General features: G+C 33.9%; 1 protein-coding gene across 1 annotated transcript; it reads right to left on the bottom strand.

Annotated features, from left to right (window-relative positions):
* Positions 1–2625: 2625 nt before the first annotated feature.
* On the bottom strand, positions 2626–17816 carry LOC110452818 (noelin-2-like). The gene is made up of 2 exons (XM_021501511.1): positions 16677–17816; positions 2626–4610 (listed from the first exon to the last, which is right to left on the bottom strand). Exons 1-2 carry the CDS (start codon positions 17386–17388, stop codon positions 3823–3825), a joined length of 1500 nt encoding a protein of 499 aa, XP_021357186.1. The 5' UTR covers positions 17389–17816; the 3' UTR covers positions 2626–3822.
* Positions 17817–18214: the final 398 nt, after the last annotated feature.

Below are 18214 nucleotides of genomic sequence, written 5' to 3' on the forward strand. Positions count from 1 at the left end.
CAACATCAATACTACAATTAAATAGACACGAATAACACAGGACCCACATCCCCTCGTACAGCTACCAATATACAACGAGATGGCACCCATGCTGCTGAAACTGTTCCTCGTCAGTATGTGAACTCGACACTCTTACACGTCGATAGCTCCATGAGGATTAGATTCCTGTAAGGCTAAAATGATCAATGGTGCATGCAGGATGATAATGGCCATGGTGTTAAAACAACATCGACCCATGTAACATGTATAGGTATGCACAAACAAATTTAATTTAAATGTCTTATAATACCGTAGACGTAACTAAAAACAGAATAACAAAATACATTACTCTTTATTCGAACGAAACGCACAAGTAACAAAGACTGTTGTCTGTGTATGGATAGTTCATAGATCTGTTTAATGTTATGTAAATATTTGTATAAGAGGAATATCTTTGAAAATGCTTTAAAAATATTCTAGACGTCATATATCTATATTTACAATTGCATTAATCACTTATCTACTTCTCCTCTAGTGAAACATAAGGCTACAACAGCTCTTTGCGATGCTGGACAATCTTTTGCCAGCCCTTCTTTTGTACCCAATGTTAGTTCAAGCTTTATGAGTTCCACCTTGATGATTCTGCTCCAATTTGTGGTTGAGCTCCCTCTCTTGCGCTTCCGTGATGTGTCCACCGATGGGCTGTCTTTATGATGCTGTTAAGGGCATTATAAACCAACATCATTCTACTTAACTCTGATTAGCGATATTGCTATCATAATTAAAGAGCACTGTAATTATAAATGCAGCTGAAACGGATGATATATTATGTATTTTCCAACATTGTTTAGATAAATTGATTAAATTTTCGAAATAGATATATATGTTGTTTTGTTTCGTTCTTTTGTGAAATAATATACGAGGTGTATATCGATCGCTATTTTCACGGATGTTTTTGCTTAACATATAGCGATAAATGTGAATGTAAAGTCGACACACAGGTTATGTATTGACAGAAACTATAATACAAACACAGCCCTATATCTCAACACCTTCTTATTACTTCAAAAATAAACAATAACAGACGGCATCAACACTAAACGAAAATGAGATAGAATTGATGAATTTAATTTTCCAATAATTTCTTTTGAAATACCTGGCTTGTTAATTTAAAATACAAGGAACGAAATAGAATAATTTATTTATTAGGTTAGGTGTTTCCTGAAGCCCAAAAACCCTGCTGGATCCGCCACTGGAGGATGTAGGGAAAATGTGTGTCATCTAAGAATTTATCAAAGTCAAAATCAAATCACTTCGAGGTTAAATACACAGAACACGTATATTTTTGCACCATGTTGAAAAATAAATAATGCATTTAATCAGAAATATCTCTTTGATAATATAAGTACCGTATTAAATTCTTCTTTTACACCATATGATACTCCTATTTTAAATATTCGTGTAATTCGAAACGAATTAGCTCGACAGAGTGTATGACTTAACTATTGAAAGATTCTTTGAAGATTTGATTATCGGAAAATTTTAGAAAAGCATTTGTCTAAATATAGATCCCGAATCGTTGATAACGTAATGAAGGTATTTTTTTCAAACAAAATATGTAATACGTATGCTTCAAAATCTTTCAATTCAAACATTTAGAGGAATGTGATCAACGTTATAAATTACACATTATTCTGAAACAAATCATTTGCTTCATTTTCATCACGCAATTGTGTTGCTTATGACGTCTCTTCCTAGTCAATTTAACCAATAATAAGAAATATGCTGATGATATTTTTAATAAAATTAGAACTTCAATTATCCCGCAAGAATTTTGCCAACAATCATAGCACCTTCTGGTGTTTTTGTAAACATATTCATCAAAATAAAGAAAGAAAAGACATAGCGGTATTTCTCATATGTTTTATTTCACACAAAAGAATTCAACAGCCATTAAATAAAAACACACAGTGTTTGGAATATCGCATTACGAATTAAATACATTGGTCACATATTTACATATTTACATATCTTTGTCTATCATAAGGTAATCTTCCATAGCGGTTTAATACCGGTTCTATTCCGAGGTTTGCTGTTACAAACTTCCATCAAAAAGTAACTCTCTTAAACTCTGTATTCGTTTCTGTAAAAAAACGTGCTATTTGATTTATTAGACTAAAATGTTAATTTTGTACAAAAAAATATGAAAGTTAATATATACCATATCCTAATATTTGCAAATGTTGCATGGGCACCATAACAAAATCAACACTGACATGGCATTATAAACAGTAACAGTAAAAAGTAAACGATAAAATATACAGACCGGAAATGACTTCCAGATAATACTTTATAATAGCACATTGTATATAGCGGTATTCATACATTAAAAATTAGTATCCTTTCTTAAATCGTGTCTGGGTAAATAAATATACCTAACTAGAACTGTAAGCGCCAAAGGCTAACTAATACCCCCGCTCCTATATAAACCAGAACTGTAAGCTAAAGGCTTACTAATGCAAAGAAATATAGTCTCCCACCAGTAATGAGTAATTCACGATTTTATCAGAAACAAAAAAAATAAAAAAAATAAAAAATAAACAAGTATTTCACACAAAGGGGCATAACTCCATCAAAAAGGGTCGAAATCCCAAATTAAAATGCCGGTGCACAACTACATAAGATACCGATCATTCATGCAAAGTTTCAATGAAATCCACCTATTAGTTTAGGAGGAGTTGCGCGGACAAGTATTTCGCACAAAGGGGCATAACTCCATCAAAAAGGGTCGAAATCCCAAATTAAAATGCCGGTGCACAACTACATAAGATACCGATCATGCATGCAAAGTTTCAATGAAATCCACCTATGAGTTAAGGAGGAGTTCACCGGACAAGTTACTTTGGACGACGGACAGACATCCAGACAGACATCCAGACAGGGTGATTCCAGTATACCCCCCCCCCCCCTCCCCCTAACTTCGTTGCGGGGGTATACACAACTAGTGTGAGAAGGGAGATTATACAGGGATAATTATCAGTCTCTTCATTCCAGCTAATGCGTACACTAAACTAATTTTCACGATGTATACAGCGCTGGCAGGACATCCAAACCGAAGTCGGGTTAATAATGAAAAACAAAACAATGTAAGGTTTCGGGGATATGTAAAAAGAACAAACACGATAGGCTGTGTGGTAATATAGGATTGAAACAAATGTTGGTTATGAAATAAGAGAAAAATTCAAAACATATTGGCTACCACAAAACAAATAAATAGGTAGACTAGGAGGGGCAAACAAGCATTATCGGTTGTTAAGGTTGGGAAATACATACATAAACAAACTTTGATGTTGTTTAGCTAGGAATAAACAATCATTTTGGTTGATTTGAAATCAAGTTGAAATCATATTGTACAGTACTGTGGGGAAGGTGACGTCATACACAACAGCCATTCATGAGGTACAACGAGAAGTGATGAGCCGCTGATCCCACGTTGATATCTGTAAACAGAATAGACGTTTTTTTTTTTATATGATCCGGATTCGCGCTCATTTTTGCTAGGGAATGACATACAAATAATCCTTATATATTAAATTTTAACTGTATCAGTCGGCTGTGATCACCTTCACAATCAGACACTTCCAGAGACATCACATGTAGGACCTGCACTTTTTTTTACTTTGTTGAGCTGTCAGAGTTTATTTCATATTCTGGGATTATTATATGTGGCGGTAGGGTTTTACTATTGCCTCATGGGATTTCATTCAAAAAGGCAAAAGAGAGCTTTGATTATTCGAGAAATGATGTTATGTTTGACCCACGTGATCTTGCTGATTACTGGAGTTAGTCGGCCTCGAGAGACAGGCTGTAGATCTCGATACGACCATGGTTCCAGGCATACAGTTTCTCGTCGAGAGGATTGTAGTCCAGCATGTAGTTTTGGGCGTAGTTGGTACTGATGGAATTTTTAAATGGGAGAACTCCTGCTGCCAAAACCCGCTTACCGCCATTATTTGTATCGTAGATGAACCTGATGAACGTCGGGACCTTTTTGTACGAATCCACACAATACAGGACGCCACAGATCATGAATGCATTACCTACGTCCATCTTTGCAATGTCCGTTGTCCAGGACTGGAGGATGAGGAAATTCAGGTCGTCAATTTTGCTGATGACGATATGGCCTCTTGACGTCTGTGTCGCATAAATTACCCATAATCCAAGTTCATCCACGGCGAAATCTACATCGGTAAATATGCCCGACTCGTATGGGAACGTATTGTGGGAGCCGACTCCACCAGGGAGGGGCAGTTCGCCAACCCAACGCCCCTCCATTAAATTAAACTTGACGATCTTATTCGTCATCACTTTGTGACAGTACAGACAGTTTTTGAAGACCACGTGACCGGTACCCTCGCAGAAGAACGGCAGTGTGTGTTTCTTTGTAGCCGTGTCGAAGGTGAAGGACTGATGGGAGTCGAACTCGGCTATCTCATTGAGGTCACTGTAGCCGTAGGTCACCCATATCTGTCCCCCGGGTATAGGGTCCTTCATAAACGCTCCCTGTGCAATACCCACGGGCAACTCTTCGCCCCCGGGCAAAATTGCTGCCAGGTGTCTTGGACAGAAATCTGGAAAAAAGAAAAATATATTGTACAAAGAAGCAACAAATAAACATTGTTTAGTGTCAAACAGCCATTGTGTTGTGACATATATGATCAGCCATTATGTTGTGACATATTTGATCAGCCATTGTGTTGTGACATATATGATCAGCCATTGTGTTGTGACATATATGATCAGCCATTATGTTGTGACATATATGATCAGCCATTGTGTTGTAACATATATAATCAGCCATTGTGTTGTGACATATATGATCAGCCATGGTGTTGTGACATATATGATCAGCCATTGTGTTGTGACATATATATGATCATGTCAGGGGATTTTGATGGCTTGTCAATAGCTGTTCGTATACTTTGTCAGAATTCCCGATAGACTATCACGCTTTTTGATATGTAGTGATGTTTTGTCAACGTCTCACGGGCTGTATTACACGGTGATATACGACCACACTCGGGATATAGACGCGGCGCGCTCACGAACATGACACACTGCACTGTTACATTCCTATTTATCTAGTTATCTACTTGTCAAACGTCATGAATATTTTAGCACAAAATGTAAAGGGAAACTGTTAATGAACTGATATATATGTATATTTTGTAAAATATATACATGCGTATCTTATTTATCGAAATACATTTACATACAGGTCACTACCGAAATTGCGATACCGGATCACTTTCCTTACAAATGGGATTTTTTTCTCTGTCAGTTTCTATCCAAATACAGCTTTTTACGATACGATTTATGCCAGGTCATCCCAAGGTTATCATTTGATAGGGATTTTCATTTCGGTTTGTTTAGCTTTAAGGTAAACTTTGCAAAAGCGTGTCTGTGACATGGTAATGAAAAAAGTGCTAACTCCTATCGGTTACTGGCTTAGACCATTTATGTGTCATACATTTTTGACCACTCCCACCTCGAAACAGTAATATCCGTATCAATCTGTCACCCTTCAAGGAACCTGTACATCATGTCAACAAATGAAGATTTCCTTATTTGCTTCTTACTAAAGTCAATGATGTCGCGCTTATGTACAATTTTTATTATTTATTATATATTGAATTCATTACGTACTTAAATTCATCAATTTTACAAAATTATGTTCGCTTCATTATTGCTATACTTTACAAATCACGCAGAATTATCAATAAAATCAATAAAATACCAGGGTCAGTCAACCACTTATCATTGTCTGACAACTGCAGGTGCTCAACTACTGACTCTCGAGATTGCGATATTTGCCATGTAGATTCAACCTTAACAAACTTGCTGCTCGTAGACACCGTATTAATACAATTGAATTGTCTCCCTTTATTGCGTGTCTCATATCTTCTATTGCTCCATGATATGGAGTCGCATAACTTACTTTAACCCTTACACCACTGTAGACCATAATGGACTCATCCATATCAATGCATGGTAGAGTCTTCTAAAGTTACATAGGGGTGAAAGGGTTAACACAGAAAGAAAAGAGTCAACCGAATCCATAGTATTTGACGATAATTTATAAAAACAAGTGCCACGAAAGGTGCTACATTTCTTGCCCTGAATTCATTTTTTAAATTCATTCAGACTCAAACCTAGGTATCTGAAACATTTATTAACTTGTAAAGTGTTCTGATCGCATTTAAATAATGGCTCTTTTAAGAAAAATGTTACATATAAGTGAAAGAGGGAGACCCTGTCAAAACTTTATGTCACATTTTTTAACCAATATTAGAAAGTTTGTGTGAAATATTGTACAGCTACAGTAACGACAAATCTGACTTGGAAAAGTCTGAAAGAGAAGCTGCTAGAATGATTACTTGTTTTCTTTCCTCTGCCGGCAGTTTTTTTTGATTGAATTATGAAACGGATTTTTGAAAAAAAGAACAGCATAGAAGAAAGAAGTTAATTAAAGATGAAAAATGAGCTAAAACCATATCTTATTTAAGCCGTTGGTCAGAATAGCCCGTATCTTTTTAGAAATCAATATCATTTCACTAAACCAAATTACAGTTTGACAAGTACGATTTTCTCGTGTCTAAGCTCGACACTTCTTTAATGGAATGAACTAGATTTATTTGTTAGCACCAGTTTTCTCTTTGTTTGTTAACAAATCATTTGTTTTCTAATCAGAGATTTAACACCATGCCATTACAATTCATTTTACGAAGGAAAACTTATTATTAATTATATATAGTTCAGACATACGCGCAGTTCATTAAATGTTTATTTTTGTTTTCTTTTTCATTTAAAGAGTGTGGCTATGTATGTGAAAAATGCTTATTTATTTTTAAACAAGATAACTATATGCAAGGATAAACAATGTTAACCTAATTTCCAATACAATGTCTTAAACGACAACATTCTATAAGTACTCAAAAAAATGTATACAAAAAAAGAATGCTATTAATTTATCAACGTCGATAGGTATTACGATTCTAACATAACGTCGATAGGTATCACGATTCTAACATAACGTCGATATTGATAGACTACAGGTACTGCATTACATTTCGGTTACTGATATACAAGTCACAATTATAATCATATCAAATGAAATTAATTTGATTATTATCAAGATATCTTTTACAGAGTTTTTTTTGATAAACTTTACAGGATAAAGTGCGTAGCTACTGACCATCTCTTAGAGCAGGATACCTTTTGTTTTTATTGTTAACGACTTAGCTATCAAATCATTTCTGATTTGACTTGGGTAGGGGACGCATCATATACATTATCAGTAACATAACAAAACCTCTTTTACAACAAGAACAGCTACCTAAATATCAACTCGAATTTCATCCCAATGCTTCTGCCGACATCATAAAACTATAAGCAATGTGCACGGACATCTCAAAAACACTTACCGTCTGATTTATTTGCGTGTGGTCAGTATATATATAAACAAGTGACAAGAGTTTCTAAGTACTTCCCTAGCGCTTTCACCTCTTTTGAGGTTCATCAGAGGAACTGATATATAATATATATACATAAAACAAGTGACAAGAGTTTCTAAGTACCTTCCTAGCGCTTTCACCTCTTTTGAGGTTCATCAGAGGAACTGATATATAATATATATACATAAAACAAGTTACAAGAGTATCTTAGTACCTCCCTAAGGCTTTCACCTCTTTTGAGGTTCACCAGAGAACTGTTTAACATATACAATGTTGAGGTTATACTATGGTTAAACATGAATTGACTGTGATACTCTCAGTCACGAATCATTATGCTAATACTGTAGGAAAGTCAGCGATTTGAAGTAATTGCGTCTGAAATAAATGTTGGCAAATAACCAATATAATCTTCTATATGGCCTCTGAGTTATATAACAGTGTTAAATACTTAACTATGTATATATCATAAACTTGTGTAGTATGTGATATTATACACTTGTGTAGTATGGGATATCATAAACTTATTATACACTTGTGTAGTATGTGATATTATAAACTTGTGATATTATACACTTGTGTAGTATGTGATATTATAAACTTGTGATATTATACACTTGTGTAGTATGTGATATTATACACCTGTGTAGTATGTGATATTATTCCCTTGTGTAGTATGTGATATTATACACTTGTGTAGGATGTGATATTATACACTTGTGTAGTATGTGATATTATACACCTGTGTAGTATGTGATATTATTCCCTTGTGTAGTATGTGATATTATACACTTGTGTAATATGTAATATAATACACTTGTGTAGTATGTGATATTATACACTTTTGTAGTATGTGATATTATACACTTGTGTAGTATGTGATAGTATACACTTGTGTAGCATGGGATATCATAAACTTATTATACACTTGTGTAGTATGTGATATTATACACTTGTGTTGTATGTGATATTATAAACTTGTGTAGTATGTGAAATTATACACCTGTGTATTATGTGATATTATACACCTGTGTAGTATGTGATATTATTCCCTTGTGTAGTATGTGATATTATACACTTGTGTAATATGTAATATAATACACTTGTGTAGTATGTGATATTATACACTTGTGTATTATGTGATATTATACACCTGTGTAGGATGTGATATTATACACTTGTGTAGTATGTGATAGTATACACTTGGGTAGTATGTGATAGTATACACTTGTGTAGTATATGATATCATAAACTTTTTATACACTTGTGTAGTATGTGATATTATACACTTTTGTAGTATGTGATATTATACACTTGTGTAGTATGTGATATCATCAACTTGTATAGTATGTGATATTATACACTTGTGTAGTATGTGATAGTATACACTTGTGTAGTATGGGATATCATAAACTTATTATACACTTGTGTAGTATGTGATATTATACACTTTTGTAGTATGTGATATTATACACTTGTGTAGTATGTGATATTATAAACTTGTGATATTATACACTTGTGTAGTATGTGATATCCTAAACTTGTGTAGTATGGGATATCATAAACTTGTGTAGTATGTGATATTATACATTTGTGTATTATGTGATATTATACACCTGTGTAGAATGTGATATTATACACTTGTGTAGTATGTGATAGTATACACTTGTGTAGTATGGGATATCATAAACTTATTATACACTTGTGTAGTATGTGATATTATACACCTGTGTAGTATGTGATATTATTCCCTTGTGTAGTATGTGATATTATACACTTGTGTATTATGTGATATTATACACTTGTGTAGTATGTGATATTATACACTTGTGTTGTATGTGATATTATAAACTTGTGTAGTATGTGAAATTATACACCTGTGTATTATGTGATATTATACACCTGTGTAGTATGTGATATTATACACCTGTGTAGTATGTGATATTATACACTTGTGTAGTATGTGATATCCTAAACTTGTGTAGTATGTGATATGAAAAACTTGTGTAGTATGTGATATTATACACTTGTGTAGTATGGATATTATAAACTTGTGTAGTATGTGATAGTATACACTTGTGTAGTATGGGATATCATAAACTTATTATACACTTGTGTAGTATGTGATATTATAAACTTGTGTAGTATGTGATATCATAAACTTTTGTAGTATGTGATATCATAAACTTGTGTAGTATGTGATATTATACACTTGTGTTGTATGTGATATTATACACTTGTGTAGTATGTGATATTATAAACTTGTGTAGTATGTGATATTATACACTTGTGTAGTATGTGATATTATACACTTGTGTAGTACGCGATATTATACACTTGTGTAAAATGTATTTAGTATACACTTGTGTAGTATGTAATATTATAAACTTGTGTAGTATGTGATATTATACACTTATGTAGTATGTGATATCATAAACTTGTGTAGTATATGATATTATACACTTGTGTAGTATGTGATATCATAAACTTGTGTAGTATATGATATTATACACTTCTGTAGTATGTGATATTATACCCTTGTGTAAAATGTATTTAATATACACTTGTGTAGTATGTATATTATAAACTTGTGTAGTATATGATATTATACACTGGTGTAGTATGTGATATCATCAACTTGTATAGTATGTGATATCATCAACTTGTATAGTATGTGATATTATACACTTGTGTAGTATGTGATAGTATACACTTGTGTAGTATGTGATAGTATACACTTGTGCAGTATGTGATAGTATACACTTGGGTAGTATGTGATAGTGTACACTTGTGTAGTATATGATATCATAAACTTTTTATACACTTGTGTAGTATGTGATATTATACACTTGTTTAGTATGTGATATCATAAACTTGTGTAGTATGTGATAGTATACACTTGTGAAGTATGTGATATCATAAACTTGTGTAGTATGTGATAGTATACACTTGTGAAGAATGTGATATCATAAACTTGTGTAGTATGTGATATCAGAAACTTGTGTAGTATGTGATATTATACACTTCTGTAGTATGTGATATTATACACTTGTGTAAAATGTATTTAGTATACACTTGTGTAGTATGTAATATTATAAACTTGTGTAGTATATGATATTATACACTTGTGTAGTATGTGATATCATAAACTTGTGTAGTATATGATATTATACACTTCTGTAGTATGTGATATTATAAACTTGTGTAGTATGTGATATTATACACTTCTGTAGTATGTGATATTATAAACTTGTGTAGTATGTGATATTATACACTTGTGTTGTATGTGATATTATAAACTTGTGTAGTATGTAATTTTATACACTTGTGTAGTATGTGATATTATACACTTGTGTTGTATGTGATATTATACACTTGTGTTGTATGTGATATTATAAACTTGTGTAGTATGTAATTTTATACACTTGTGTAGTATGTGATATTATACACTTGTGAAGTATGTGATATTATACACTTGTGTAAAATGTATTTAGTATACACTTGTGTAGTATGTAATATTATAAACTTGTGTAGTATATGATATTATACACTTCTGTAGTATGTGATATTATAAACTTGTGTAGTATGTAATATCATAAACTTTTGTAGTATGTGATATCATAAACTTGTGTAGTATGAGATATTTTACACATGTGTAGTATGTGATATTATACACTTGTGTAGTACGCGATATTATACACTTGTGTAAAATGTATTTAGTATACACTTGTGTAGTATGTAATATTATAAACTTGTGTAGTATGTGATATTATACACTTATGTAGTATGTGATATCATAAACTTGTGTAGTATGTGATATTATACACTTCTGTAGTATGTGATATTATACACTTGTGTAAAATGTATTTAATATACACTTGTGTAGTATGTAATATTATAAACTTGTGTAGTATATGATATTATACACTTGTGTAGTATGTGATATCATCAACTTGTATAGTATGTGATATTATACACTTGTGTAGTATGTGATATTATACACTTGTGTAGTATGTATATGCTATAAACATGTGTAGTTTGTAATATTATACACTTGTGTAATATGTTTATTTTATAAACGTGTGTAGTATGTTTATATTATGAACTTGTGTTATATGTATATAACAAGCTTGTAACGGAAGATTTTGACGAACTGCGTAGTTAAAATTATATACGAACGAGCGGCATTTGTCTACATGCTGGTGAATATTTACCCTTGAAAACAATTATACAAATTACAATCGGTTTCTCACTGCGCTGTTCAACATCAACTGTGATAGCACGAGGTGATGAAGTGTTGATAATTCACACATTTCCTGTCTCGGTGACGAATTCAAGTCCGAAACACTTGAGACGCTGGCAGTGTTAAACAGGTTTGCATGTCTACCGCGAACAAACATGGAACTCGGCCAATCGTTAATCTATTTCCTGTTTGTATGTTTCCATCATGCTATAGCTGAATGCTCAGTTGGTGTGTTTGTTTGTAAACGTCAATCATAACAGAAACAGAGTTTGTGGCTTTAACGTGTCCCTTTTTATACTTATTGCGTCATTACTCGCTCACATAACTATCTTGAATTTATTTCTAGAACTGATAGGATTACAGGGAAGGGCTTTAATGGAGTAAAACGTGTCCGCCTGCACCGTCAAACACTCAGATAGCAACGTTTATAGCCGAAGTATTCGTGTTTAAAAAACGAATTTTAAAAGGAGGCTATAGAACGGCCGTACATCCCATTAAGTTTCCATGTGTTTTAGTTATCCTCCTTATAGCTTGTAACACAAAATCATTGTTTAGACGTTATAACGTTGCCAACATTTTTACTGTCAATATAATCTAGAAGTGTATGATTAGCGCGTGTCTATTATAAACAAATGAACGTTAAAATCAATAAATGTGCTCATTCGTAAAATGGTAGCGTTGCTGTTATAATTGCGTCATAACAGAAAAAGAAATAATTTCACAAAACTATTCATCCATCGTTTTCCACGCTATGAGTGATTAAAGACATCACGATGAATGAACTGCATACACACGTGGTTTTGGTGTATGGTACAGTGTATCAATGACGTGTCGTTAGTATCATGAACGCTACAGTTGGTGCTATTCCTAATGATACACGAACTGTGGTTTTACCGTTGCTTCTTACTCACGTTCTCCCTTATCTTGTTAGTGTCCGATTCCTTTGCAATACAATCCATCAGGAAATTTAAGGAACGTTTAAGTTTCCCTCTGAGCTCTGCCGACATTGAGAGTGAAAATCGATTTTTTAAACGCCACCAAGAAAATAAACATCACTTGTATGCCAAAGTATTCCCCAGGAATTCCCCAGGTTCAGATTAACAAGGCGATACCAGACTGCCTTCATCACCCATCAGTTAGCCCCGCCCGCCGGGAAAACCACAAGTGATAGAACACTTCCGTACCTTTTTTCTTCTTCTGCTGCAATTGTATCGAATTTGCAGCTTCTTTTGACAGTAATGCAGTTTGAGGATGATGTATTGAATTTTGAATCCTTGATGATAGCCTATATATAGAAATCGTTCACAATTTAGCATCAGTTTGGTTACGTAACCCTCATTATTTCTCAACACTTCTAAAATGGATTTTGTGAAAAAAGGTTTGTTCGTGTATTGATACAGTGTACTTGGGGTAAAACAAGTTGAGTCATACAGCATGTCACACAGGTTGAGCCCATTGATACACTGTTTCAGCTTCACGTGACCAATTTCACTTTGTGTAACACTATATGAGTTTCGTGTCACAATCGGTACAATGTAGCTGTGTTTTATACTAGGTTAACCTTGTTTCGCACTAATAAGTCTGGTTTTATACTGGGTAAGCCTTGTTTCGCAACAATAAGTCTGGTTTTATACTAGGTTAGCCTTGTTTCACACTAATAAGTCTTGTTTATTACTAGGTTAGCCTTGTTTCGCACCAATAAGTCTTGTTTATTACTAGGTTAGACTTGTTTCGCACTAATAAGTCTTGTTTATTACTAGGTTAGCCTTGTTTCGCACCAATAAGTCTTGTTTATTACTAGGTAAGCCTTGTTTTGCATTAATAAGTCTTGTTTATTACTAGGTTAGCCTTGTTTCGCACTAATAAGTCTGGTTTTATACTGGATTAGCCTTGTTTCGCACTAATACGTCTTGTTTATTACTAGGTTAGCCTTGTTTCGTACTAATTGTTTTATACTAGGTTAGAATTGTTTCACAATAATAAGTTTGGTTCTATACTAGGTTAGCCTTGTTTCATACTAATTGTTTGATACGAGGCTAGCCTTGTTTCGCACTAATTGTTTTATATTATGTAAGCCTTGTTTCGCACTTATAGTTTTATTCTATGTCAGCCTTGTTTCGTACTAATTGTTTTATATTATGTTAGCCTTGTTTTGCACTAATTGTCTTATATTATGTAAGCCTTGTTTCGCACTAATTGTTTTATACTATATTAGCCCTGATTGACACTAATTTTTCTATACTAGGTAAGCCTTGTTTCACACTAATTATTTTATTCCAGGTTAGCCTTGTTTCGCACTAACTGTTCTATACTATGTAAGCCTTGTATCGCACTAATTGTTTTATACTATATTAGCCCTGAGTGACACTAATTTTTCTATACTAGGTAAGTTTTGTTTCGTACTAATTAGCATTGTTTTATACTGAGTATTTTTAAGCTTTTTCATACTAGTTGAGCCTTGTTTCGCTCTAGCAGGCTTAACGTATTATTTATAGGGCATTGTTCGGCAGAAATAAGATTTTTTTTCTAAATGAGCATTGTTTCGGATTATTAAGCATTGTTTCATACTAGATAAACATTGCGCTTGCTCCTCTTGTTTTATACTAAATGGGCCTTGCTTTTAATCAGTCAGCCTTGTTTAATGCTAGGTGAGCCTTGTATAGCAAGCCTATGTGTACTAGTTGAACATTATTTAGCATAAGATAGCATTTTTTGTTTTGTTTCGTACTGTATAAAATAAAACGTCATACATTTCAGAAAATCTGACTATAACACGAGAGTTCTGTGTAGAAGCTAAGACCAACCTTCTGTACTATCTACAGTTACTTAGCTTATGCATTATATAATATTTTCAATATCACGGATTTAGCCTTTCTACAAAGTCTACATTATTTTTCAGTATTTTTCTTGTAAGAGTTAGACCCTACATGTATTGATTAGCCTTCATTTCTATTATCATGATCTGCAATAGACATACGAGTCTCCCGATGTGGCAGTTAATTACGTTTTTGTCAGCTAAATATTGAAGTTATCAGATAAAATTGTTAACATTACAACCGTGGATATATCAAAACGGCACACAGCGATGATATAATAATGTTCCTGATCATATACTGACCCTGATATAAATCAAATATCCTGACACAGCTGCAATATTGACAAACACCGATAGTCGGCTACTGTTTTGGTAAATGTGATAAATAATAAATTCAATGGTTCCCGTTTGATTTACAATCTACTCATACTATAGATATTTTTTTAATATTTTTACTCGCGCTTGCACTCGTGGACAAAGTTAAAAGTTTATCATATTCGCACACTATTTATTATGATTTTCAACGTGAAATCTCACTGTTCTGTTCATCACGTTTTTAAAAACGAAATATATGCTGGACAGTTGTAACCAGTCTCAAGGGTATATGCGATCCTACATTCTACTTCATGTTAGATTTATCGCTCTTCTTAAATAACATTTCTAGCAATGAAGATACATTTATATGGAAATGTTAATCATTCCAGCGTCCTTGTGAAGTATAATGTCATTGTAAGTCCGTAGCACGGTATTACAGTAAAGTAACACGTATCCTTATCTCTTATATACATATATATTTTTTTCAAAGTGTTGTGTTCTTTTTCAACGAAAATGGTGTTTTCTTTACAAAGCTCTTTGTTTTTGTTTAGCATATATTATTCCTTCTTGACCTCATTATTTTTTTTGCTTTGGACTAGGCCATCTAAAATCTACGACAGCGGAAAATATGGAATTTTCGTCAATGTTTCTAGGTGTATCTTTAAATATACAGTAAGTGAGTAGATAGTGTCTCTAGATGTACAGTAAGTGAGAAGATGTGATCTATAAATGTACAGTAAGTGAGTATATTGTATCTCTTATTGTACAGTAAGTGAGGAGATAATATCTCTAAATGTACAGTAAGTGAGTAGATTATGTCTCTAAATATACAGTGAGTAGATAATGTCTCTAAATATACAGTTAGTGAGGAGATAGTATCTCTAAATGTACCGTAAGTGAGTAGATTATGTCTCTAAATATACAGTAAGTAAGGATATAATATCTCTAAATGTACAGTAAGTGAGTAGATTATGTCTCTAAATATACAGTAAGTAAGGATATAATATCTCTAAATGTACAGTAAGTGAGTAGATTATGTCTCTAAATATACAGTAAGTGAGGAGATAGTATCTCTTAATGTACAGTACGTGAGTAGATAGTGTCTCTAAATATACAGTAAGTGACTAGATTGTGTCTCTAACTGTACAATAAGTGAGTATATTGTATCTCTTATTGTACAGTAAGTGAGGAGATAGTATCTCTAAATGTACAGTAAGTGAGGAGATAGTGTCTCTAAATGTACCGTAAGTGAGAGGATAGTTTCTCTTATTGTACAGTAAGTGAGTTGATAGTGTCTCTTAATGTACAGTAAGTGAGGAGAGATATCAGGAGTGATCTGACTAGACACGTTACTATCACACTGATGTATCGAATCAAGTACAGACATTAAGGATTTTTTTTTTATTTGAGACGACACCGGCTAAATATGGTACGGATTGGACACTGTCTTAAGCGCTTCAAACAATGGAATATGCTGTAAGGTTTAAGTCATCACGATATTATTCTCGGTCTATTTTAGTTACTGTTTTATTCGTATTTGGTTACAATACATGCCTCAATGTATCAAATAATCATGAGACAGCAACAGAGTGGAGGGTCGTATTTATTCTAAAATCCGAAGATGGCTTTGCCACCGTCCAACCTCCGTCATTGATATTACTCGTTCCATAAGGTAAAAGATACAATTTCGATTTTAGGGTTTTTGTTGCTTGTATAGCCTATGATTTAGATTGTAAGAAAAATAAAATTTTACTCTATAACAAAACAAAACGAAGTCCTGAGTTCGAATGACTAAACCACTTGCATTACTTACCTTTCTTTTTATCGGGTTTGGAAATGTTAGCCCTCTGAAGGGCTGTGTTTAGGAGAACAATTTCTTCCTGTAGCTGATCGTTAACGGCAAGGCTGCCCCGCACCGATTTTTGCGTTGCCACAATCAGTGAGCTCATAGCTGTTATTAACAACTTCATTTCGGCGTTTTGAGCCAACATGGCCATGCTTAAAAACCTATACTGGTTCGTTAACGTTGCCGCAACGTTTTCCAGAGCAAGAGCGTTCCCGGCCTGTAAGTCTCTCAATCTCGAAAGGTCGTTCTGAACCTCAATGTCACCATTTTTCAAATCTGTTGTAATATTGTTTAAGCTTCTCTGTCTTATTGCCAGCTTTTTCTTCATTCGTTTAAGAATTGTCGTCGAATCTTTCAATTTAGATGATGCCCTGTTATTTACACCAAAGCTTGCTGATGTTTTGTTTGGCCGAAATAATCCACCGCCGGTGCGGGCGCCATTCTGAAACCACAGACTGTCCGATTTCCGGCCTGTCATTGAAATAACGCCATTTTTATCGTGTATACGAACGGTCACGTTTCGGCCACACGAAACATTTATCAGGTTATTTTTCACATTTAGTTCGTAAGTACAATCATCATTACTCATCTTAAAGCTAGGAAAACCGCCATCAGCAGCATATGTCGGTGATGTAAGTAATCCGAGTGTGATCACGGTGATAAAAACATGGTTCTCCATCGCTGGAAAACAGACGTAGTTGTAAAATATTCCAGCACAATATTGAACTAAAAGAATGCTAAATAAATCCCATCAACATCGTCAAAAAGACGGGACCGACTTCCACGAACGAACCCATTGAGAGTGGATATGAGAGGCGTGAAGACGTAGAGAGCAATTATTGCTACAGCGTTTATAACCCTCTTAAGATATAAAGCTGGAATTAGCCCGTCCATATCGCTGCTACTTGAGACAAGAGCTCAGTAGTAGCATGCTAGTTTACTCACTACCTATCCCGTAGTGGTAACCGGTAGGGCCGATTAATTAGAGGGGTTCTGAAAGGATCCAAAACCATTTCCATCTCAGGGCTCCAAATAAAGCCAAATAAAGTGTTCTGTGTTTCTATGTAAATATTTCCCGGCGCCTTTTCGCGTAAATTTCCATTGCGAACGGAGATCACTGTGTGTGTTTGGTAGCTGTTCGGTTCCCCGAGGACTGTCGGATACTGGTTTTCCATCGTTCATTGTTTCAGTAAATTTCCCTAAGGCCACAAGTTTTCTTGATTTGTAATTTAATCACATTCATCAAAACTTTATGTAATTTATTGATTACGGTGCCTGCACGCGATTTTACATCATATATTATTGACATAGTTGCAAGACGTTCGTCGGAACCCGACAAAATCGACCTAGAGAGGACCGAGTTGGATATACGATTGGCCCCTTTGTGTCACAGTGTTGTCAGCATACAGTTGAGAACAAGTTTTTATCTTTTGTTCTAAAGTTATTGTATTTTAACGAATTTAACAACTGTTTTAATTTTACACATAAGAACAAACAAATATATT

Source organism: Mizuhopecten yessoensis, unplaced genomic scaffold (genome assembly GCF_002113885.1).
Source record: "Mizuhopecten yessoensis strain PY_sf001 unplaced genomic scaffold, ASM211388v2 scaffold6893, whole genome shotgun sequence".
Lineage (NCBI taxonomy): Eukaryota > Metazoa > Mollusca > Bivalvia > Pectinida > Pectinidae > Mizuhopecten > Mizuhopecten yessoensis.